Source organism: Bipolaris oryzae (assembly GCF_000523455.1).
Source record: "Bipolaris oryzae ATCC 44560 unplaced genomic scaffold scaffold_108, whole genome shotgun sequence".
Classification (NCBI taxonomy): domain Eukaryota; kingdom Fungi; phylum Ascomycota; class Dothideomycetes; order Pleosporales; family Pleosporaceae; genus Bipolaris; species Bipolaris oryzae.
The window spans coordinates 1-21,861 of record NW_006911384.1 but is presented as its reverse complement, the minus strand read 5'-3'; the positions used below and the strand labels follow the sequence as shown (position 1 = coordinate 21,861).

General features: G+C 48.7%; 8 protein-coding genes across 8 annotated transcripts; 3 read left to right on the top strand and 5 right to left on the bottom strand.

Moving 5' to 3' along the window:
- Window positions 1-222: 222 nt before the first annotated feature.
- COCMIDRAFT_100579 (uncharacterized protein) lies at window positions 223-1,122 on the bottom strand (the record flags this gene model as incomplete). The annotated part of the gene is made up of 1 exon (XM_007691759.1): window positions 223-1,122. One exon carries the CDS (start codon window positions 1,120-1,122, stop codon window positions 223-225), a length of 900 nt encoding a protein of 299 aa, XP_007689949.1.
- Window positions 1,123-2,065: 943 nt separating this feature from the next.
- COCMIDRAFT_7027 (uncharacterized protein) lies at window positions 2,066-2,887 on the bottom strand (the record flags this gene model as incomplete). Its single annotated transcript, XM_007691742.1, has 1 exon — window positions 2,066-2,887. The coding sequence occupies one exon, from the start codon at window positions 2,885-2,887 to the stop codon at window positions 2,066-2,068; it is 822 nt and encodes a 273-aa protein (XP_007689932.1).
- A 1,617-nt stretch (window positions 2,888-4,504) lies between these two features.
- COCMIDRAFT_7026 (uncharacterized protein) lies at window positions 4,505-6,043 on the top strand (the record flags this gene model as incomplete). Its single annotated transcript, XM_007691741.1, has 1 exon — window positions 4,505-6,043. One exon carries the CDS (start codon window positions 4,505-4,507, stop codon window positions 6,041-6,043), a length of 1,539 nt encoding a protein of 512 aa, XP_007689931.1.
- A 2,910-nt stretch (window positions 6,044-8,953) lies between these two features.
- COCMIDRAFT_38526 (uncharacterized protein) lies at window positions 8,954-11,009 on the bottom strand (the record flags this gene model as incomplete). The annotated part of the gene is made up of 5 exons (XM_007691752.1): window positions 8,954-9,048; window positions 9,119-9,443; window positions 9,474-10,551; window positions 10,607-10,811; window positions 10,946-11,009. The coding sequence occupies 5 exons, from the start codon at window positions 11,007-11,009 to the stop codon at window positions 8,954-8,956; spliced, it is 1,767 nt and encodes a 588-aa protein (XP_007689942.1).
- A 1,095-nt stretch (window positions 11,010-12,104) lies between these two features.
- Window positions 12,105-13,294, top strand: COCMIDRAFT_38525 (uncharacterized protein; the record flags this gene model as incomplete). The annotated part of the gene is made up of 5 exons (XM_007691751.1): window positions 12,105-12,243; window positions 12,410-12,745; window positions 12,799-12,953; window positions 13,009-13,114; window positions 13,167-13,294. The coding sequence occupies 5 exons, from the start codon at window positions 12,105-12,107 to the stop codon at window positions 13,292-13,294; spliced, it is 864 nt and encodes a 287-aa protein (XP_007689941.1).
- Window positions 13,295-13,530: 236 nt separating this feature from the next.
- COCMIDRAFT_100587 (uncharacterized protein) lies at window positions 13,531-14,523 on the bottom strand (the record flags this gene model as incomplete). The annotated part of the gene is made up of 1 exon (XM_007691758.1): window positions 13,531-14,523. The coding sequence occupies one exon, from the start codon at window positions 14,521-14,523 to the stop codon at window positions 13,531-13,533; it is 993 nt and encodes a 330-aa protein (XP_007689948.1).
- Window positions 14,524-15,499: 976 nt separating this feature from the next.
- Window positions 15,500-17,287, top strand: COCMIDRAFT_38523 (uncharacterized protein; the record flags this gene model as incomplete). The annotated part of the gene is made up of 3 exons (XM_007691750.1): window positions 15,500-16,376; window positions 16,509-17,120; window positions 17,247-17,287. 3 exons carry the CDS (start codon window positions 15,500-15,502, stop codon window positions 17,285-17,287), a joined length of 1,530 nt encoding a protein of 509 aa, XP_007689940.1.
- Window positions 17,288-19,440: 2,153 nt separating this feature from the next.
- On the bottom strand, window positions 19,441-20,659 carry COCMIDRAFT_65326 (iron reductase domain protein; the record flags this gene model as incomplete). The annotated part of the gene is made up of 3 exons (XM_007691757.1): window positions 19,441-19,725; window positions 19,789-20,444; window positions 20,503-20,659. Coding segments are annotated over 3 exons (1,098 nt in total), but the record flags the coding sequence as incomplete, so codon positions are not given.
- Window positions 20,660-21,861: the final 1,202 nt, after the last annotated feature.

Genomic DNA, 21,861 nt, shown 5'->3' with positions numbered 1-21,861 from the left:
TTCCACCAAATCATCTGCAATGCAATCTGGTATCCGGGAGGTGGGTATATAACAAACAAGACAAACAAAGGAAAGGGGTTACAGCTCATCCAATCGGTCGTTAAACATACTCGCATATCTCGGTAGCCGTACACACGTTCATTTTGATTCTCCAAATCCAGGCGATTGTTTCACCCAATAAGCTCTGTGTGCGTTGTGGTGTTTTTTGATAGGGGGGTATTCCTAGATGACCGACTTCCTGGGGGTGCGCGAACGGCGCTCGCTCCGGCCAAAGCAGAGGGCTGCGAACCAGGCAAGGACAGCAAGGAGCATGAGCCCAGTTGCAGCCCATGTCAATGCGAGAAACTTGCCACCATAGTGCGATTCAAGGCCGATTTGGTTTCCGTGTTCGTTAATGACGTCGGTACCCTTGATCATGACGGCGGTGACGAGGCCACTAGCGATGCCAACGGCCAAAAACGCGAGGAGACTAAGGCCGATGTTTAGGCATGCGCTCAGTCTTCCTGAGGTGAGGATGCCAACCAGGCTGGCGACGAGAGTCAAGAAGATGAGACAGATTGCGATGACATAGAGAACGAACATGGCTGCCATGACAGCATTCAAGGCATCGATGCCATTCTGAATATCATCTGGCCACTGGAGGTCCTGTAGGGTGATGTCTATGCCCGACCTGTTCAGGGCTCTCTGGATGATGTCGGTTGGATTGAACTTGTACATAGCCTTGTTCTTGGAGCATTCGGTAACATTTTTGCTAATATCATCTTGCTTCAGGGTCGCATTAGCCACCTCGCCGGGTGTGTATTGTCCCTCGCAATAGTTCAGCATGTGTGCTGAGTACCAGTCCTCGATGCCAGCGCGCTCGCGCAACGCGTCTATCCTCTCATTGATCTCATCGGTGACGGTATCGGTGATGGAATCTGGAATGAGATTGATGATGTTGGATATGGTGGAGTCGGAGTTTGAGGCTCTGTCGACGAGATTTTGTCCAATGGCCGAGGTGTTGAGTGTGAGGAGCGAGTAGTCTTCCATGAACCCCTTCTTATGGCCGGCAAAGAGGCAGAGGAATGAAAGAATCAGGGCTGCAGTGCAGCATAAGACGGGGAGAAGCGCGAGGAAGCGCATGGTTGTGACTTGTCTACTGGTGTATTGCAGTGACGATTAGTGCTAGTGAGCGACAGTGTTGAAAGAGCAGTTAGACAAGGGCGGCGTGGGGACACGCAGGTAAGAGCGACTGAAGGGCTTTGTTGTCCACAAACGGCGGCGAAAGGCACAAAGTACACTTATAGGCGGCATGCCAACCCAAAGCCTGGAATGCGACGACAATGAGTCTGGGACCCGCACGTCACTGGCGCAGGGTCTCATCGTGGAAGCAGCCGAGTAAGCAGCCAGTCAAATAGCGGCTCAGCCTCACGATCAACGTCTTGGGCGACGGATCTGGCTGTTTTTAGCACACCGACACGACGTTGACGTGTTGCTGGGCGATTGTTGTTGCGGCCCTGCACGGATGACGTAACCAGTACCGCTAAGCGAGGCTGTTAAGCAGGGGTAGGAAGCAGGAATGACTGACAGGACCAGGTGCAACTTGACCGGTTGGGCGACAAAGGAGCGAGGAAGAAAAACACTCCCCCTCACCGCGATACCACGCCGGTGCGGGCAGGTCTTGTAGCGCCAATGAATGCGCCACGTTGAGGTGGGCTGCACAGCCGCTCTGGTGTGTATGCGTACGTATGCCTATGTGCACCTGCGAGTCGGCCGGTCTGCCGCGCCACGAACACTACCCAGATGGAACGTGAAGAACGTGTTAGTGCGCAGCACTAGGCACCAGGTGAAATCTTTTTGCAGACTAGTATTTCGTCTATGGGTTTTGCTACTTGAGTCTATTGCTGCTTGGCCCCTAGTATGTATGTGCTATTTGTGGAGCATCGTCTATCGTGCCAAACATCCATGTCGTTCTTCTTGACGTGTAATGATACCAAGTGTGGATGAAGGGTCAAGGGACTGTGTACCGCGCATGGCGGTTGGGGGTGCGGAATCGGGGGACCGCCGGCTCGGCACTAGCCGCGTCTTACGAGGGAGACTTTTTTGGGTGTTTTGGTGGTTGTGGGCATGTTGCTGACGACGACGAAGAAGAAGATGCGCGGGCGCTGATTCCGTCTGTAAACGGCGAGTATGGCGCGGCTACTGAATGGGGCGGTGCGCGGTGTCCCGCCTTTGTGCGTGGAGGCTCTGCCGAACCCGGCCACCTCTTTTGCTCTTGGTGCATCTTGTCAAGTGGTTCGCCGACAATGTGGTACTTGTCCCAGTTGATGGGGGGACATCGCACAACGTTTTGCGGCTGTGGGATGGGAGGGAAGCTTGGGGCGCTGGACTCTGTGTCCATGCGTGTCGAATGCTTGCGGGCGTCTGGATCGGTGGCGTCGTGGTCATGGCCCAGGCCAGAGAGGGTGGGCGTGAGCATGTCCTGATACGAATGCGACTGCTGTGCTCGCTGCTCTTGGAGCGAGCGGGCAAAAGCTTCGGGGTCGGCTATGGCGGCGGCCTTGAGGTCCTCGAGGGCCTTGAGGTCGCGCTTGCTCTTCTCGCGCTGCAGCTGCAGGAGCGATATGGCGGAGCGCAGGGCAATGGCATCGGGGTTGTCGGTCTCTGAGATGGCGACCGAGGGCGGCTGCGGTGTGAAGGTGGCCGTGGGCGGAGGGGCAGGGCGGGGTCGAGGTTCGCTGCGCTCCACCGGGGCTAGCTGGGCAACAGTGGCCGTGGGCGTCAGAGGCGACACGGGGGGGCGGTCTGGGGTGGGAGATTTGGAGCGGTTGGCCGAGTGGTGGGAGCGCGTCGAGGCATCGCTGGACGAGGCCGGGCGCGTGCTTGTGTCGACCAGGAGCGCTGGCATGGCGGCGTGGAGGGAGAAGGACTCAGACTCCTGGCACTGCGGCCGGAGCGTGCTGAAGGTCAGAGCGCCTGTGTCTGGGCCTAGTGTATGTAGGTGCGTTTGTGCTAAATCTCCGAGAGATGTGGATGCTTCCACTTGTACTTTCACTTTCGTCGCGTGCGTGCGTGTGTGCGGGCGGGCGGCGGCGGCGGCGATGATTAGACGCAAACGCAAACGCAAACGCAGTGTCGACTCGAGGCCCGACTGCCCATGGTACTTGTGATCTGCTGTGCGGGCTTGTATTGCGCCAGACTGCCCATCACACGTAGAGTACTTACACGTCTTGGCCGTCTGCTGCGCTGTTCACGGATCGCTCTGAGGAAGCCGTCGGGGCCAGTGGGCGGGGCAGAATTTGCTGTGCCTGTGCCTGTGGCCAAGGGTCGGGTGTATTGGGTGTACTGTATGGGTGTGGGTGCACCCAAGCACGAGGCGATCTCGTCTATCGTGCTCGTCCTTAGCCCCAAGTACTTGCCTTTGCAGCACGCCATCTCGTTCCGTCTCCTGTCGAGCAGTAGGGTAGTGTACCCGGCACCGGTGCGTCCATGTTAACCCAGGGCACAAGCTATCTGCACCTACTACTAGCCATGGTATGCATCGACGCCGCCATAAAGTGACGTGCACCCGCGGTGCTGTATACGAGACGAGATGAAATTCAGTCCATCAGTACTTAGGCCTGGACCGTGCATGCACCGTTGCAAGCCCCGAACGCAGGTTGCTTCGCGTGTTCCCAGCATCTGCAGACGACTCTGTCATGTCCATGGCCTTGATCGTGTCGTCTGACGCCAGGCCGAATGAATTGCGGGTTGCTTGTCGCTCAGCCGACATTCGCGGCCCGGGGTGTTGGCAGGGCCTAGCGAGAGACGGAACAAGCACAAGACTGGCAAGCACCAGCACCAGAGAAGGCGTCCGGGGCTGGATCCAACTGAGTATGAGAGAAGCTTTTGCAGCTGGCGCCCACTCGGAGCCATCGTGTCAAGGTTTGCGAATGACGAGCTGCGAGCAAAAAGCCACAGGAAAAATTACCTGTTAGGCCGACCAATGGCCGGGGCTGGAGGGTGGACAGGACTAGTAAGGAGATGGAGAGTACTCCGGATTGTATACTTTGACTAAGTATAGTAAGCATGTACACAGTATGTGTGTGCTTGCACATGGACCCGAGTACTCAGATCCATTCACACCCAGGTAGGTAGTATGCAGTCTCGATGTATACATGGCTGAAGGGAAAAAGGCCGGTCTTGTCCCTGCCCCCACCCCCACCCCCCCTATCGCCAACCCGCCAGCCCGCCAGTCGTACTTGCCTGCTCTCCATCAAGTGCCTGCCTCTTGTTCCCACCGCGGGTCCCACGACTGCTCCAATGTCTCCACACGCCTTCATAACTTGCACAATGCCACTACCCACCCTCTCCTATCCTCCAGCCCCCGACTCGCAACCATCTGCTGTCTACACACTCGACTACCGGCGCCTGTGTGACATGCGCCCCGCCCATGAAACAGCCTACCAATTAAACGCCGCCCGCTTTGGCTCCACTCACCGCTAAGCCCTGCATGGACGCCGTACCGAAATCACAGTCGTTAGCCATGCCCCCGGCGCGCATACCCACGCTGAGGTACAGAAACCCGTTGCCGTCCGCCAGCCTTCCAGAGTCTTTCCATGGCTCTGGGCCCCACCCTGCCTATTCTACTCAAGAGCCGTCCGTCGCCCCGGATCCAAACTTCAACCTGCCATCTGCATCCACTCTCGCTCACTCTCCCTCCCAGCTCGCCCCCGTGACGTCATCCAGTCTGGCTTCCCTACACTCGAGCACCTCTTCTGGAAATGACTCCAAGTCATCATCCAAAAAGAAGAAGAAGACCAGCTCCGTGCTCGGCTTCCTTTCGTTAAAAGAGCCCTCGCAGGCCGCCCTCGACCACATTGTCCAACAGCAGCGCAAGCAGAACAGTGGTTCATCGACTCCGCCCTCTGCTGCCTATCACGCCAGCCAGAAGCTTCCTCCTCATGTGCCCAAGGTCAACTCCAAATGGGACGGCGTCCCCGACTCAGTCAAGCAGAGACATTCGCCAACATCCAACCCGCCAATAAAGGACAACAGAATCAGCGTCTCATCCAAGAGCTCCTTTGGCTCCCATCTCAAAACCACTCAATGGAATGATTCAAACCTTTCGGTCATGACCGATGGCACACGTAACCCGCCAAACTCCATTGCTTCGGTCTCCGTCTCCAATCTGCCTCGTCACGAGACAGCCATGGGCCTTGGATCTTCGCCTTCCACTGCTACATTTCCCAACGCCGTTCCCTACTTCGCAGATGATCCACTCACGCCAACTTCGTTACACTCACCGCCTTTCAGCACACAAATGGCCGATCGATCCAATCTTCAGCCAACGACAAACAAGGCTTTAGATTCGCCTTCGGGTGGCCGTCCGAGCATGGACGGATCCATTCACTCGCGACCACACTCTCCTGCCTCTTCCACGACATCAGCAGATACCATCACAATGGATACGGCAGATACCATCTTCAGAAAAATGAATGACCGTCCAAGTCAAGGAAGCTTGGGTAGAGAAGCGCCTATCGCCGAACTACAGCATCGATCCAAATCAGACATGGTGCCGGAATCCCACGATTTTCTCTTTCAGCCACAGCCACAGCCACAGCCCGCCATCAACACGCGAAACATCGATCTTTCCGGGGCATACAGTCGTTCCTCGGACGAATTCATCCCTCCGTATTCCCCTGTGCGGCCTGTCCAGAATTTCAGTCGACCCACTGCCCCCATAGCCCCCACGGGCCCGCCACCGGTTCAGCGCAGTACCTTCATGGCACCTTACAGGAGAACACCTCAGGCGCCTGCACTACCCACCTTGTATGAATCTTCATTAGCCAGCACCGATGAATCTGAAGATGACGATGACAATGGTGATACTCGTTCGATTGCGCCCTCTACCATTGCTCCTTCCGAACTCTCCCTCCACTGGTACGAGTCTCCTCGTGAGCGCCTCGGACTAGGTAGACGTCTTCAAATCAACGACGTCTTGCCCTGGGACGAGCAGAGAGGCGGAAAAGGTAAGCCTAAGAAAAGTCGGCTGTTGGCGTTTGGAAGAAGCTCCTCCAAATGATAAGCTTTGCAGGCAAAGCATGCGCCCTAACGGATGTCCACGGGAAACATCCTGTGGTATCCGGCCCTCGCCCAATGATGTAACTCAGCCACTTGTCTCTTAGACCTTCTCTTTCCCGCACGTTTTCCTGCATTTCGCAGCACGGGCCATGTTTGTTCACTCCATCTACTTTCACGTACAATGGCTACAAAGAGGTCATTTGCTTTCCCATCACGATACCCATCTCACGAACAATTTCGTTTTACCTTTATGGCTTTTATTAGAACGTTCTACCTAGCTATCCCCTACGAATTTATTCCAGACTTTGTTTCTCGTATAGCGATAGAGTAAATCCACCAATTAATTTTAATTCTTGAACAACGCAATCTGTTTCTCAATCATCATTAGTGATGCAAAACAAATCCTATTGATATACTAGACAATACAGGAATAAGACCGTGCTTCAAGACCAAAATCTATCCGGATCAATTCAATAAGACAAAAGTTTTGCCAAAAAAAGATGTATTACAATCAGCTTGAACGACGAAGTCATGTTAAGTTTGTTCCAGTCTTCTAAACTACCCATTCCTCCATCACCTTTCTCCAGAGTGGCCTCTGCTATTACATCTCCCATCCCCTTTGACTCTACGCAAACGCAAAAATGCAACCAGCAACGTAGTAGCTACCTTGGCGGAATGAAGAAGGATAACTGGAGCATCCCCTGATAAACTTTATATTCAAAACAATCGGACCAATCAAGTGTGTGCATCTACACGAATTGATGCACAGAAACGAGTACAAAGCTGCCGCACTGTCAGAAGCGACATTGTCGTCGTTGGTACCGATATTGCAGGTTAAGACGGTTGTTCCGACTGTTAGCCTGGCTTCTAGTAGTAGCGCTAGTAGAGAAAGATCTCGTGCTCTCGTGCAGAGTCCCAGTGCGGCCGTTATCGTAGCGAAATTAGCAGTTGCAGAGAGTTGCACTTATACCGTCATGCTAGTTAATTACACCACGTGGGCCGGTATGATTTCTCACCATTGATGATGTTTTGTATGTGAGTTATCCGAACGATGGGGTTTTGGTAACCTTGGTTGATGGTGCAGTGGAACTAGTAAGGGCATGGAAGCAGCGCGATGGACTATTGTGTAGCGTCTACACTACCATTTAGATATAATATCCTGCCTTATTGTTCATTGCATTTGATTCAACCAGCAGACCTCTCTTCATTTCATATGCCTAGGCAAAATGATGCCATCGGAAACTGACAATCATACTGAGAGAGACCGTGCGATGGCGCTACATTGGTGTTTTACTATCAGACATCTGTAGATATATTACTGTCTCTTCACGAATGCGCTATCCACCAACCATCACACCCTAACATATCTGCTCATGTGCTCTTTGCACAATTTTCAACCTAACACCTTGTTGCTTCACCGCAGCATGGTTTATAGCGTAGAAATTTAGCTTAGGGGTAGGAAATTCGATGCTGTATAGATGTCGGGGCTAGCAAGTAAGCATGGCTAGATGTAGATGATTACTGACTAAATGGGATGGAGTGACTTCTGTAGTCAGTATTATCGTTCATTGCCTTTCAATCGCAACTATTTAGATGGTCCTTGCAGGGAAGGTATCCTATAACGCTATTCAGGAAACACTCAAATGGGTGTGGTGTTGGTTATTGCGTGGGCGCCTGTATATTGTTGCCCTTCCATCATGCTCTCCTCACATCACAATCCAAGTGCTTTTTAGACTAATTCCTCAATCAAGTCTTTTACTCCCTCTTATCCTTACCTTTTAAATGTAGGTATCGGTGCTTACTAAAATATCCTTCGTATCACCTTCGGCCCTTCTACTATAGCATGAACCGAAACTTGAGCAGATTTCATGTGCTTCTCAAGATACAAAATAGATTATCCTTTTAGACGAGTATAATATCCATCAAAGTCCATCTTCTACATGCTTTCTCGTAAATCAAGCATCTTATCCCTCGCCCAATGTGCATATTCAACAGATGTTTTCTATTTTGCTCTGCTTCAGCACGTCATTGGATGCACCACCTGTACCACCCGCCCCATCGGACGCTGATCTTATGTCTGTGGCGGCAATTCTTGGGGTGTTGAAAGCCGGCATCAAAAACCTCTACAACACTATCGACTTTGGCGGACTTATTGTAGTAGAGCTTTAGGCGCATCCGGACGCATCTACGGCTGGGGGCTATGCCGACTGTCCAGAGGATGTTAAGAAGGAGTTCCTCCACAAAATCCAAATTAGGCTACAAGACGCTTATAGAAGAAACTCTCGCGGGGGGGTATTCTATACGGCAGCTTAAGTCCGACAATCTTGTAGCAAGGGCTTACTTACTTAGGTCCGTGCGATTGTTGCAAACGCCTTGGCGAACGTGATGCTACTAATCGTCGCCAACTGCTCTAATGCAAGATCCGACCTCAAAATGAATGCACCAACTGCACTGAACTCTGCTTGACAAAATGGATAGAAGTTTTTTTGATATGTGAAAGGACAGCGTCGGGAATAGCGGTGAGTAATGGAGGGTGCTTACCGTAGCAGCTGGAGCTGTGATGGCTGGATGCCTTACATTTGCGACCTATACCTATCGGGAGTGTAGTAATTAATGCAAGAAGTGAAGCTTGATTGAAGTAACAAAATCTCGCTAAAGCATTCCAATTTTGCTTTACGGGGTGTAGTGGACAGTCAGAAATGATTGAAATGGGATACAAGCCAAACAGTAACAGTCACCTATTAACCATCTCCTTTATCTTATTGGCTTGATTGCAGAGAAGCGGCTTAATCATGTAAGATATGATGTAGCAACAAGTCAGGCTATATACCTTCTTCTATTGAGAGAGTGATGGTATATATATGAACTCAATGTATAATTGCATTCTAACGTACCCTGATGTAGAGCTGATTCAAGCGGCAACGCTAACCTTAAAGCCCTCAATCTCTGACTTGGCTGCAAGGCTTTCTAACTTCTCCTGATAAGCGACTGGGCCTGCGGCCCAGCCTGTAGTCCTGGCATTTCTCTTCAAGTCCTCCTGGCTTTGTGTTTTTTTTAGCTTTGAGAGCTTCAAAACCCCCAGTAAAGTAGGTGGGCGTGCAAGCCCCCAACGCACTGTACAAAGCAGCTCTCTTTGCCATCTCGTCACCCCACTTGTCTTCAGCCTCTGGAGTGGCTTCAATGATTACCTTTTTCCCTTCTTCCACCTGCATGTGTGCCTTCTTGAGTTCAGCCGCTACATATGTCGCCATCGAATCGTACATGGATGTCAAATTCCACGAAGTCCCATTACCGCGGGAAAAGAAGGAGAAAAGATTAGGAAATCCCGAAACGGCAATGCCAAACAGTGGCGCGTTACGTGTAGTCTCAGCCTTCTGGGACATGGTTTGCCCATTGCGTCCCTAAATAGCTCGATTGATGTTCCGAGATACATCTCCATTGAAGGTTACTGCAAATTCCGTTGCGAGGACTAGAGCGTCAATTTTGTACTCCTGGCCGTCGAACACAAGGCCATTCTCGGAGAATGCCTGCAAACCCTTTCCGTCAGTGTCGATCAAGGTGACGTTGGGTTGGTTGAATGTTTCCAGGTAATCGTCATGAAAAGTAGGGCGCTTGCACCAGCTGCCGTACCATGGCTTCAGCTTCTCCGCAGTGTCTTTATCCTTGACTACGTCGTCGATACGCTTGCGCAAGGCCTCCGTACGTGGCCGGTCAATCCGATGGAGTTCTCGTATGTATTCTTCCGTCTCGTATGGCCCAACTATTCTTCTGGTTGAGCCCAAAAAACCTTCGCCAGCTGGAGTATGGGTCCATCCATCATTCACAAGATTTGGTCCGTAACCTTCAGGGTTGTTAGAGACCCATGCATTGTAATTGAGTCGCCGGGCTCTTTGCCATCCTTTCTCCTTCGACAAGTCTTTGAAGTGCTCCTCATCAGTCAAGCGGTTACCGCGCCACCCTGAGTATGCCGGTATCCTCTGTACAACGTACAAGTGTTTGGCCCATTTGGCCAATTCGGGTATGATCTGCACCGAAGTTGCGCCTGTACCGATTATTGCAACTGTCTTGTCTTTGAGGTTGACCAAGTCGGGCTGCTCCTGGTTGCCACCCGTATAAGTATAGTCCCAGCGAGCTGAGTGAAAAACAGTTTTCTTGGCTCTGAAATCTTCCCAGCCTGGGGGCTTTGAGACCTTCGGAATGTTCAGGACGCCACCGCCGACAATGACAAAATCCGCAAAAACAGTCAATTGTTCAGTCTTCGCATTTGCATCCACGGTTCGGGTCAACTGTACGACCCAAACCTTTTTGTCGTCGTCCCAAATCTGCGACTCGATTCTTGTGCAAAATTGGCCCTGGATGCCGAAGTGCTGAGCAGCTCGCTCGTTTTGACCGCGAATCTCGGCACCATAAGAATATGTGTATTTCGGCATATATCCAGTCTCCTCTAGAAGCGGAAGATAGATGTAACTTTCGACATCGCACATGAGCCCAGGATACCGATTCCAGTACCTATTGCGCTGGTTAACTACTATCTCAATTCTAATGGAAAGGGGGTGAATAGTACCAGGTGCCGCCAAATCCACCCGCTATGTCGACACATACAATGTCCTTTGCGCTGAACCCAGCCTCGACCAAACGGCAAGCGTAGAGCAGGCCATAGTGCCCAGCCCCGTTGATCAGAAACTTTACGCTGCCCCCATCTTTGAGAGGAGGGTTCTGGATCTTTGGATCGTTCCAATTAACCCATGGGTCTTTGGCGAGATCTTGGACTTCTTTTGATCGAGTCTCAATTTAGTCGATGATAGCTGCATCCGCAACGCGTTTTTCGCGCTCTTTTTAATATCTGAGGAACAGCTCTTGCTCATCAGGCTGAACGTGAGACATCGTAGATGGTTAAGCTAACGGGAAATTGTTAGGTCAGGAACGGGATAGAATTGAAGTATTCTCTGAGGTTTGGGTTTGAACATTTCGAGAGAGCTGGCTTGCGTTGACTTGATTTATAGTAAATCTGGATTGTAGTACGTAGCGACGTAAACTATACCCCCCTGCACTGACTGCTTCATTCCTACTAGTGGTCCTGTCATACTCATTCACCGTATGCTACAACTCAATACGGGATCTGCGCCACCTAATGTTGTGCTTCATAGCAGAACTGATGTACGTGGATCCGCTAACAAGGGGGCAATACAGGCCAGGGTAGAGAGTAACAGCTATACTCTAAAGAGTAAGATCTATACTCTATCGAGTTAAAGTTATCAAGAACAGCGTCAGACTTTTCTGAAATAAGTTATCCGAAGAAGAGTTAGACTATTATTTTAGCGTCTCTACGGTATGAAACTTATGGCGTGTAGCCGAGTGAAAAGATCAGTACACGTACTCGCCCAAGGAGTAGTTGGATCCCTCATCTAAACTGTGGGCGAGCCGGTCAGCATCCGGAGACCGAAGTCCAATAAGGTTGGATGATGGTAAGTGAAAAGCATCCGAGAGCCGAAACTCCACAGATACTGGTGTAGACCTAGTGTCTAAGACTTTCGCAACGCGTACATCGTTCGAAGGAAGGTTGCTTCTAATCTAAAAAGTCAAGGGTATGATCCGCCTTTTGAGAAGTGCATTACAACAACGTACAAGAGGTTCCCCGCAATGCATGTGCACAGAGAACTAGAATAGACAGCATCCGAAAAATGCCTTCACTATCCGCACGGAACACGGATCCGGACAACTTCCGACGACGGCAAGGACGATCATCTCTTGCGGTAGTTATTAATGTGGAGCAGTGTAACTAATACAACCCTGCTTTTGATATACTGTCGCTTCTTAGCATGGATCTCTCTTGGCGAGGAGAACACGTAGGTATACACCCCAAGGTGGTGTACAGTCATACATTCATGATCGGATCGCATTGTCAGCTATTCTTAAGTATTTCGTATAAGTAGAAAGTGGTTAACAGAAATTCCGGTCATTCATCTACAGTATTTTCAATACAACTCCAACATCTAGTCTGCATACGTGTTTCAACTCGCCGCCCAGCCTGATAGAGCGAGAAGAAAAAAAGAAAAAAGGAAATGAGGGCTGCTAGATACTACGGCGTGAAAGATGTGCGTATTGAGGAGATCAGTATTCCAAACCGTCCAGCAGATCATGTACTCTTGCGGGTTGCGTGGTGCGGTATATGCGGCACCGATCTGACGAATTATCACACTTGTAAGACAATTTCTTACTGCATTATACGATTCTAACAGATTAGATCCATGGGGTACACCAGCTCCTGGGGAACAGGATCGTGTGACTGGGGATACCCTTCCTGTGACCTTGGGCCATGAGTTCTGCGGTCGTATTGTTGAGGTCCCTGAAAACTGACCCTTGGAAGTTGGGCAGGCTGTCATGGTTGATCCCCGCCTCTATTGCTCAGAATGTTCCATGTGCAAACAGGGAGACACGAATCTTTGCAACAAGATGGGATTCGTCGGCTTAAACGGAGGTGGTGGGGGTGGTTTCTCGGAATTGGTCGCTGTCGACCCTAAGCGATGCTACCGCATTGCCGACTCGAGCCTGGACACAGCGTGTCTCATCGAGCCTCTTGCAGTTGCAAGACATGCCTTGAGAGTATCCGGGTTTTCTCAATTTGCAGACAAGTCTTCACTCATCCTTGGCGCTGGACCAATAGGACTTGCAGTCGTTCACAATCTTAAAGCAGTCGAAACGGGTCCGATCTTTGTATCAGAACCCTCTTCGTCGACGCTGGAATCAACCCTCAAGAAGTAAATCTTGTTGATACCATTGAGCAGCTCACCAATGGTAAGGGCGTTGATGTTGTGTTTGACTGTGCAGGTTTCATCCCTGCTATCGCACCGGCAATGTCATCTTTGCGCAAGAAAGACAGATACGTCCTTGTGGCAGATTCAGGAAAACCGGTAGGTTGAAATATTTTCTGCAATCTACTTCCCTGTTAATCAAATGCAACACCAGACGATATTACCACAAAAGGAGTGGTATAATCGAGAAATAACAGTTGTCGCGTCGGTCACTTACAACGATGTCGATTTTCAAGAGGTTGTCAATGATTTCGACCAAGGTACATGACTTCATTCTCTAGTGTGACAAGAATAGCGGCTTACAAAACCTAGGCGAGTTCAATGGTGTTGAGGGAATGGTCAGCAGTCGTATTCAATTGGACCAGTTCGTTAGTCAAGGGCTGGAAGCGCTGGTCACATCGAAAGACACTTTGTTGAAAGTTCTTGTAGAACCTAAATGATTTGGTTTCAGAACGATTGCTCATGCTAGAAAGCAATTGGATAAGTCTTTGTAGCGTCTAGAGTTGCATCAATAAAATGACAGTATATATGAGGATTAGGGACGACCTCGAGTAAACAGATCGTGTGTTGTCTAAAGTGGACGCGCAAGAATTTATGAAAGTGAATACGTTTCATCTTCCTAGACTACCAAGGTTCATTTATGTTTTGCGTATAGAATCAACCAAAGATTCTCCAATCAGGATTCAACATCCCCGCTCTTGATATGAGAGTTGCTGATTAGTTTTCGAATGGCCCTAAGTCTATGCTCCATAGCCATTTTAGACGTAGGATGGCCAGGCATAAGCGTATCAAAAGCGTGTGGTAAACCTGGGTAGACATGCAATTCCGTTTCTATACCAGCATGCACAAACCTTGAGGCATATTCCAGATCCTCGAGCATATACAAATCAAGCTGTCCGACATCCAGGTAAAGTGGAGGTAAACCCTCAACACTTTCCGCACGAGCGGGTGCTGCAAACATTGGCACTCCAGGTCGCCCAGGTTCATGCCTCAGATATGCTGTCCAGCCCGTGACGTTGTCGACTTCATCCCAAAAACACACGGGTCCGATTGCCTTGGATGAATTTCGGTCATCCAGCATAGGGTTGATTAAGATTTGCTTCGCTAGTGGTGGAGCCAACCCTCGATCTCGCGCCAACAGCGTCACTGCGGCTGCAAGATTCCCACCAGCACTTTCACCCATAGCGGCAATAGAGGCACTATCGAGGCAAAAGTCGGCTGCCTTTGCCAAAACCCATTTCAAGCCGGACCAGCAATCCTCGAGAGGCGTCGGATATGGGTGTTCCGGCGCAAGCCGGTAATCAACGGAAAACACCTGTACCCCAGTGGCACGGACGAACTCAGAGATCATGGGGATAGTATTAGCCGCATTCAGTGTGATAAGGCCACCTCCATGGAAGTGAACGATTGCAGGCGCAGGAGATGCTTGATCGATAGTGACGTCTTTCTTGTAGTGGTATACAGAAAGCTGATAACCATCCGACGCTGAAATGGTGTGTTTTTCCAACCTCAACCCTTCCGCGCCCTCTTCAAATGCCGCCGCATTGCCAAAAGCGAAAATTTTCCTACGACCTTCTATGTCGTGTAATCCTGGCTTTTGAAGCCCCGTCATGGCGCTCAGTACTGGAGCCATGGCGGCAACAAAGTTGTTATCCATTTTCAGTCCCATGTTCGATTTGATTTTGGTATTCGATCTAAAGAAATCTGTCAAGAGGGGTTGATAACCAGAATGAAGATGTGTATTTCGAGACTCTATTTGACAAAGGCACTTGTGTTTGATCAGAGAAGCAGAGCACGAGGGAATATTCACGCTTGTTTTTCTCATGTGCAGCCTTCTTATGTAGATAAGTGCTAAGCAGACGGAAATTTCGGTCAGCCAATCCTTGTGCTTGCCTGTCAACCTTAAGTAACCCCTTACAAAAATCTTACAACTCGAGTCATTCTGAACTTAATTATTACCAGGTGCCGGAATATAGATTGGCATATCTGGGAGGGAAGCAGAATTACTACGGTTTGGCATGCACAATGGAACTCTGAGTTACTTGGAAACTATTTTAGAAACATTGATTCAGGGTATGAGCGAAATTAAGAAAGAAGCGCTGATCTCTTTTTCTAAGCTGACTGCAGAATATTCGTGATACTCTTGGTCGTGACCCCAGCATGATTCGTCGTATGTGCCAACCCGCTGAAGATCGGATGAGAAAGGCATGGTGAAGGAGATGAGGGGTTCAATGCGTAAGGAGCTAAGGGGCGGAGAATCCGTAGCGCTTGTCACTGATACATGTTGAATTGCGGGGAAAGTACCGTTCGGTGAGCGGATAGTGTACAATCCGTACTGAAACGTAAAGACGGAAGCATGCAGGGAAAAGGCCCGACAAGTATAATACGGTGAACACGGCATATACGGTATATACGCGCACTACAGGGATTACGAAATTTACAATCCGGCTCGAGAGGCATCCACATACCGAAGTAGTGCACGGGTCACTATGCCATTGCGCTTTGTATAGGATACGCTACTAAACTCCTGAGTATATGTAATGAAGCCACTGTAATGTATTGAATAGCTGCACATTTTTTCATACCCTCAACCTCACTTTGAAAACTACCATTTCAGAAGAATATCTGATTTGCGTTTCAACGCCATGAGTACTGAAATCAGAGCCGACATAATCATAGTCGGGGCCGGATTCAGTGGGTGTTATGCCCTCCACAAGCTGCGACAGATGGGATACACGGTGAAGATTCTCGAGGCTTCTACAGGCTTTGGCGGGGTCTGGAGAATCAATCGCTACCCAGGAGCGAGAGTTGACACCGAAACACCAACGTATCAATTGTGTCTGCCAGAAGTCTGGCAAGGCTTCAACTTCTCAGAGCGATATCCCGACCATGTTGAGCTGCGAAGATACTTTGACCACATGGACAAGGTGCTTGATCTTCAGAAAGACACCTATTTCAACGCTAGAGTTGAGGAAGTTAGATACGACCCAGAGAATAATACGTGGACCTTCAGGGCCAAAGGATTGAATGCCATATCCACTTACGCAGTCTTTGCAGTGGGAGCGTCTTGTGACTCATACATTCCGGACTGGCCGGGAAAGTCCAGTTTCAAAGGTCAGTTGATCCATCCGGCCTCCTGGCCCGAAGACTTTGACCCGCAAGGCAAGAAGATTGGTGTTATTGGACAAGGAGCATCTGGACTGCAAATTGTACAGGAATTGGCCAAGGAGAGCTGTGAACTTTCAGTCTTCATCCGTATCCCTTGCACAGGGTTCCCTATGAACCAGAAGGCTATATCCATCGATGAGTCGAATAATCTGAAAAGCTACTATGATGCGATTCTTGGGTGTGCAAAACACAATACAGAGACGAGATACCCTTACAATCGGAATCAATGCAATTGGGCAGACGCGACTGAGGAAGAGCGACAACGCCTTTACGAATGGCTCTGGCAGCGAGGCGGATTTGTCTTCATGACTAATAATTACCGCGATTTTATGACGAACAAGGCCGCAAATGCCAGTGCATACGATTTTTGGGCGGAAAAGGTAAGGCAAAGAATCCAGGATCCTGTCAAAAGAGAGATCCTGGCCCCGAAAAAACAGCAATACTGGCTCGCTGCAAAGCGACCCAGTTTGGAACAAGATGACTAAGAATCTGTGGACCGAGCCAATGTCACCTTGGTTGATCTTAAGGAGATGCCTATCCAAGAGTTCACCGCCGATGGCGTTGTTACGGGAAACAAAGATACTAGTAAGCTCTGGGAATTAGATGTGATAGTTGTAGCAACGGGTTACGACAATCTTACGGGTAGCCTTTTCAAGATGAACATCCATAGCAAAGACGGCGTTAAACTTCAAGACAAATGGGAGAATGGAATCAGCACGTATCTAGGCATGACGGTGCCCGGGTTCCCAAATGCATTCTTCCTGTATGCACCACAGGCACCGAGTTCGATTGTTAATGGACCGCCCTTTATCGAATTACAAGTGGACTGGCTGACACGACTCCTTGAAAAGCTTCGCAATGAAAACATCAAGTCGATTGAAGCGTCTGAGAAAGCTGCAGAGGTTTGGAAGAAGCTTGTCTGGAGCACGTTCCGAATGACACTGTCCGCCGAGACTGATTCATGGTGGGTGGGGGCGAACATTCCGGGCAAGAAGCGTAAGCTATTAGTTTGGTTCGGAGGTATTCAGTCGTGGTGGAATAAATGCCAAAACGCGCTACAAGGATGGGAGAATTCAGGATTTGTACTTGGGATGTCAAGTAATAGCAACGGCCCCCCACCGCTGGAAAAACCAAAAGGTCAAGTGCTTGGAAAACGCAAAGAAACGCAATAAGAACTAGCTTATACTTTGTAATGAAATATTCACTCTTCATATATCTCCATAGACGCGGTTCATTACGAGGTCGCATATCAAGGGTTAGTATAGGTTGAGTCTCGATTTGAAAAAGTCTCACACGTGAACATGTAGATCCGTCATTGATGGAAATATGCATACATGAATAAGATATATACTCATTGAGGCAATGAAGACGCAAATCTAAAAACATTGACGCTATTCCACCCTGTTTTCATTCTTGCAGCTGATCACAATTGCCAGTGCTTGCTTATGGTCTTGTTATTTCGGAAAAATATAGGATGCTGGAAGAAGGGCCCATATATAGGAATACTCATGTTCAGACACTGGAATGGAGTACAGATCTTAGATTGCTCACACGAAGTCTAGGTGGAGTCGATCCTACAAGCCAAAACCGCTGATTTGCCATACCCCACGTAAACAACAATGGCACAATACCATGACCATATATGCTATGACCATAGAGAGAAGCATAATAATCTTGCGGCAGATTGGTAATGCGTTGTCTAAGAACAAGCGAAACGTTTACCAAGTTGTTGAGTCCAACGTCGTGGACCAATTGTTCATACCAAGAGCGAGTAGTGTGAAGAAACCGAAGAACTGCGCCAATTACCAGGAGGGCAATGATGAAATATATCGCAGCCACGAACGCTCCTGAAAACAAACAAAAAAAGCTCGCGTTCCTTAGTTGCAATTTATGAAATTTGCGACAACAGATGTCGTGGTCGAGGCGCCCCAGCTCTTTTGCTGCCCTTCTATGTCAATTATCAACACATGAATAGCCCCGCAAAGCATTCCAGATATCATAGAGATAACCTTCTGTCCTAGTAATCTTTCACGTGGTCTCTTCATCCAATTGAGTGACTTTGCGGGTATACATGAGATATCGGACTAAAATAATTGTTGCTCGGTTTAAGGCTATTGAAGAATAGGTCGAATACGGCCCCGGTCAAGATTTACGTTCACGTTTCTAGTGTGTGAGTCTCTTAAGAAGCTCTCAATTTGATTTCGCAGGTTCTTGATGTACCTTGCAATTTTGGAGGGCTTACAAGAATAGGCGCTAGTCAATGCTATTAGGTTTACTAAGCTCACCAGGCCTAATATGAGATGAGACAATGTAGCTGCTTTGATTATTCGCTGTGATCGTATCAATAAGTGTTTCAATAAAATTATCGTTGGATAGAGAAAAGAAGGAGAATCTTGCCCTTTTCTAATGATTTCTTGGATATTATCGAGGCGGGTGGGGCAGGGTTGGCACTAGCGGACCTTCTAGACTTCGGATGGTCGGCGAGTCCTGCTATCGTCCAAATCTCTAGTAAAATATTTTCGATTCTTGCAGTGCTTGTGAAGAAACGCTATGATGCGCCCGAAATTGCGTTTGTCGCAGAGCGACAAATACTAAAGATTAACAACCCGCAACTTGGACGGATTGTTAGAACCCTGGAAGAACATGGAATGCCCGCAGTCGTGTAAGACCCTTAGCCCTGCGCTTACATGTTTTGTTGATTTGTGGCATCTAAGATCTTAGATGATGGAATGTCTCTTCCTCGGTCCATTGTTGATTTTGAGGATATTGCAAAGGACTCTTACTGGAAGAAAGTTAATCGGAACAGGGTAGTAGGTTGCACTAGAGTAGTTTTGAAGAAGTCATAGTTCTCCTTTCTGCTTTGCGTTGCCAGGAAGGCAACGTTGCTGGTAGGATATGATGAGTGTTCTCGTGTTCTGATATGCTCTTCAATTAGTCCTATATATGGAGATTGTACTTAGCTTCGGAGGCTTAGGTGGATGTGTGCTTGGTGCAGCACTCAAGATATATTGGGTTTGTAAGCGCAAGGCAAATTACAACACCTTGTAAGGACATTTAGGAGATGTCTATTTCCCATTCTTAAGCATTATATGCGGAGTGTGATAGAAGAACTGTGGCACGTTAATTGTTGCGCCCCAATATATCGAAAAACGGCGTCTTAACCTATATTTATCCGTAGCGGGCAATAAATTACCGTTACGGAAACAATTAAATGAATGTTAAAATAAAATATGAAAGTAAGGACACAAAGAACAATATGCCTGTCTACTAAGTAAGCGTCCATCTTACGGTCAGTCCGCACCAGCGTAGGAATTTATGTTTTGGCATCCTCGGAGTTATCAACGTCATCCCTCCTTCGAAGACTGGGCCTCATATTAAATGAATCTCCTGTCTTTTTGATACTCGTCCTTTTCAACTCCTTCCATCCTAGCAACCCTATTGTAAGCACTGCAACAACACCCACAACAGCACCCAGCCACTTGTTGTGGTCGCCATCACCACTGAGATCGTTTCCGAGGAACCCATTCACGAAACCTATGATCAAAATGATCGGGCCAACAATACGATGGACCTTTGCGAAGACAGTGGACCGCCGGTGTCGCTTGTACTGTAAGTGATGCCATATGCCAAGAGCCCACTGAACAAAGACGACACCGAAGACGATAAGACCAAGGATCTGGTGAGCATTTGAGTACGATGATTTCTAACCAATCAGTACACATGTCCTCAGAGATTGTAAATGGAGACTAAATTCAAAGCAACTTACATCATCATTCTTCTCGCTAAGAGCGATGCCAAGGCATCCTCCCACTATTGTAAGCACCAAACCTGCGCTCTGCACAATCCAATGCACCCTAACTCCATTCCTGGCCCAACGTAGCAGGACGGCACCAAGGGGGAATATAATGACGAATGCAAGAAGCATGAATGTTGCGTGCACAGCGCTCATGGCGTCACTACCGCTATCTGTACCTGTATTCTGGGCAGCCAGCAGTGCTGCGCCGCTCGGTACGCCCACTTGGCTGCCGCTGGGACTTGTCAACGATGCAGACGTGGCGTTGACTATGTCGACCCAGAAATTGCCGGTTGAGCTGTGCTGATGGAGATTTGTCGAGGGGGAGTTGCTCAAGAGCGGGTTGGAAGAGGACGCCAAGGGACCCAGGGCGTAGATGAAGTTCTGTTGCTGGTTGGTGAAGGAGAGGGTGCCTTCGTGTTGGCCGAGGGATTGAAGATTAGTACAATGGATGTTTGTGGAGAAGAATTCGGATGAGGAAGATGAAGATGAAGAAGACGAGCCGCGGTCTTTCATAGTACTGGATTGGACATCCTTGTCTACTGCTCCAGATAGCAGCTTGCAGTCGATTTGAGAACTGTAGTGAGGCTGACTCTCGCCAGTGGCCAGGCGTGTTGAAAGTGTTATCCCTTCCTTGTTTGAGCATGTGTCTGGGAAGGTGGATTAAGGTGTAACAAGGAAACTTACCGTTTACAGATTCATTCTTGTACACGATCAGCATTACGCTGCCAGCCATCTTGGAGCCTGTGCCAACACTGATCCATTGGTATGCCGTGGGTCCAGAGAGGTAAATGTAGGTATCGCCAGTACTGTTCACAGCGTTCAGAGCAAATGTGAAGTTACCATGCGAAGTGGACTGGATGAAGGTTGCGTACGCAAGCTGGTCCTGTGGAGTGGATGCATCTGAGGTTACAGCAAGGCTGAAAAGGGCTGTTGGAGCAATCATGTATCAGTGCTTGTTCTTGCTTGATCGTCATTCAACTGTATGTTTGTTTGGCTTACCCAGAAGACAGGCGAAGAATAAGTTGGTTTCGTGGCAACTCATCTTGGCCAGCATTAAACACTGAGGTAATAGAAACGGTGACGATATCACGCTGCCTTCCTTATCATCGCAGTATTGAAGGTTTATGTTCAGGCCCCATCACTGACCACATATGAGCCCGGCCAATCACTGCTTACCTGTTACTAATGTACACGTCGTGCATCAGAAGCCTTCTCGGCGACCAGCTTAGCTCTCACAACACAGGCGGAAAGACGCGTGGCCTGACCATGATGCCGTGGATCGTGGCTGAGTGCACAAGCAGGAGGGGCTGACGTAGCGGCAGAAATGGCGTACTAGAAAACATCATGGCTGGAAGACTACTAGCACAGATCAGCCATTAATGAAACGAGGAGGCAGCCCGCGGAACGCCACACCCGATCACACAAGAACAATAATGAAATGAACAATCTAAAGCTTAAGCGAGGTTGCAAGAATCTTAAGTTATGTATGGTTAAGCTTAAGCGAGATAAGTAAAAGCTTAAGTGGCATAGGTCAAAGCTTCAAACCTGGTTTGGCTGCGCGGTGGCGTTTTCTATTCAACGCATACTAAGCGTAACTTAGACCACGTTTTTAAAAAACTTCAATAGAGGACTTTATATTAGTAAAGAAAGACCTATTACGTGTGAAATGAGTTTATGTTTGATAAGTAAAGCGATAATAAAAGAAACTATATTTAGTATCACATAGGGTAAGAGTCTAGACCTTGTTGAAGCTTGATTATTACACGGGGTCTAGAGTACTAAGACATCTCTACGTTAATCTAGGTAAGCGTAAGTAGAATTAGAGTTAGCACTATAAAGGTTATCTAGTAGTTTATATAGAAAGAAGTTATTAATATAACTAAATTCAATAATACTTATCTAGACTAGTAAATAGGTAGTGTAACGGCTGAGTGCTCTACACGACCAATATCCGAACAGGATCCGAACTAGGTCTGATTAGGTCTAGCGGAAACTACGAGGATAAAACTACCTCGCGATTGATAGTTCATTCGGTAGTTTTTC